This window comes from Sinocyclocheilus rhinocerous, unplaced genomic scaffold, assembly GCF_001515625.1.
Source record: "Sinocyclocheilus rhinocerous isolate Xijiao unplaced genomic scaffold, SAMN03320098_v1.1 scaffold867, whole genome shotgun sequence".
NCBI lineage: Eukaryota > Metazoa > Chordata > Actinopteri > Cypriniformes > Cyprinidae > Sinocyclocheilus > Sinocyclocheilus rhinocerous.
This window is the reverse complement of record NW_015649279.1, coordinates 343095-345040: the sequence shown is the minus strand read 5'-3', so window position 1 is coordinate 345040 and position 1946 is coordinate 343095. Positions and strand designations below refer to the sequence as shown.

At 34.3% G+C, this 1946-nt stretch overlaps 1 protein-coding gene across 1 annotated transcript in view; it reads right to left on the bottom strand.

The window, feature by feature from the left end:
* Window positions 1-328: 328 nt before the first annotated feature.
* The window catches only part of LOC107710511 (T-cell surface glycoprotein CD3 delta chain), a 4993-nt gene continuing 3375 nt past the window's right edge, over window positions 329-1946 (bottom strand). Inside the window, exons 5-7 of the mRNA XM_016515295.1 lie at window positions 1744-1887; window positions 1566-1624; window positions 329-517 (exon numbers count right to left, since the gene is read on the bottom strand). Of these exons, the coding sequence (XP_016370781.1) occupies window positions 443-517; window positions 1566-1624; window positions 1744-1887 (278 nt within the window). The 3' untranslated portion in view covers window positions 329-442. The remainder of the gene's footprint in view (window positions 518-1565; window positions 1625-1743; window positions 1888-1946) is intronic.

The following is a 1946-nucleotide window of genomic DNA, read 5'->3' as shown; positions in this document are numbered from 1 at the left end:
TTGTATTATGCAGGAGTTGAACTCAAGTTGATCAGGATTGTAAAGAGCATGTAAACAGGTCTGTAGCTTCATTGAGTTTTGCTGTGTTTGTGTCTGAGTGAGAGAAGAGTTCATGTCATTTGAAAGATGTCTTCATTGAATGTATTTTGTGCCGAAGCGATGATAAATGATCCAGTTTATCCACACAGACGCTGTTAGAAGAGTTTTAGTAAAACTGACCTGAGTGTTGAGAAACAGGGCCTATAGATTGTAAAAAACTCAAATAAAATCCTTTGTTCTGTGATGACCGTTTAAAGAACTGACAGCACTGCTATTAGTAAAGAAAGACTTTATTTATTTGAAGCATCAACACAAGCGACAAACACCTACATCTACAGGAACGTGAAATCAAATGACAGATTAAAGATGAACAGTTTTCTGTTCTTCTGCTAATATCTTCAGGTCAGACAGATTGCTTGTTCTTGTTTTTGCGCTGCGCATGCAGAGTGCTGTACTCATCCGTACGCGTGTTCAGCGGCTAAACAACATACAAACACACAGATAATACATGAACCAGTGTAATTACCAACATTAATTATCTGCATTTAATCTGAACTCATTCCTTTAATATGATGATCGTCTTGGGAGTCCCTTTCCTATATAGTATTGGGTATTATATCTTTCTATATCTATATCTATCTATATTTATCTCTCTCTCTATATATATATATATATATTATGCATATGTACATTTAAATTTTTTATACATTTTTATGTATTCTTCTATGTATACAGACCCAATTTATACTGTAAAATGTTTTAATATTATTTATAAATTTTTTTTAGAATAAGCATTTCTGATTATCTTTAGTTTCTATTAATATATTAATACAATAATGTCATTTTTTCTACCTACCATTATCAGAAACACAATAATTAGACTGTAAATAGAATAAACAATTAGATGTATAATTTCAGACCAGTATTTGGAAAGCAGAATGAAACCCTTATAATGTCAGTTTCAGGATATATTTTAACTGATTTATTGTTATTATTACACTACAATTTTCTAAATGTTTCACATACCTCCTCACACTCTCAGACTCCTAAATAAAAATACTTAAATAGTACATAATGACATATACAGTACATTTATATATATATATATATGTGTCCCTGCAGCACAAAAGCAGTGTTAAGTCGCTGGGGTATATTTGTAGCAATAGCCAACAATACATTGTATGGGTCAAAATTATACATTTTTGTTTTACGACAAAAATCATTAGGATATTAAGTAAAGATCATGTTCCATGAAGATATTTTGTAAGTTTCCTACCGTAAATATATCAAAACTTAATTTTTGATTAGTAATATGCATTGCTAAGAACTTCATTTGAACAACTTTAAAGATGATTTTCTCAATATTGTGATTTTTTTGCACCCTCAGATTCCAGATTTTCAAATAGTTGTATCTCGGCCAAATATTGGTTTTGTGGTCCAGGGTCACATATATAGTTCAATAACATTTCCCTGTTTTTATAGACTGAATTGTATCACACCAGGTCAAGTGTGTCAAACGCTGGTACCTGATAAGTGTCTCCTCCTGACGGAGTGTGATTACTGATCAGAGCCTGTTTGTCAGAGGCTGAAGAGAGAAACACAGACAGATGAACCAGTGAATCCTGATTGCATTATAATGTAATCATCGTAATCATCGTGAATCCTGATTCACTGATACTGATGATGATCGTGATCGTGACGCACCTTTATTCCCCTGATAGCCGCCTCTGGTTGTGGGTTGAGCGCAGATGGTGTAAATGGCCCATCCGATCAGAGCGGTCGCTATTACATCGGCCCCGAGAACAGTGAACACAGCCCCAATGTCCAGCTCGATCAGATTCTCACTGCCTGCACACACACACACACAAACACATGCACACACACACACATATATACACACACACACA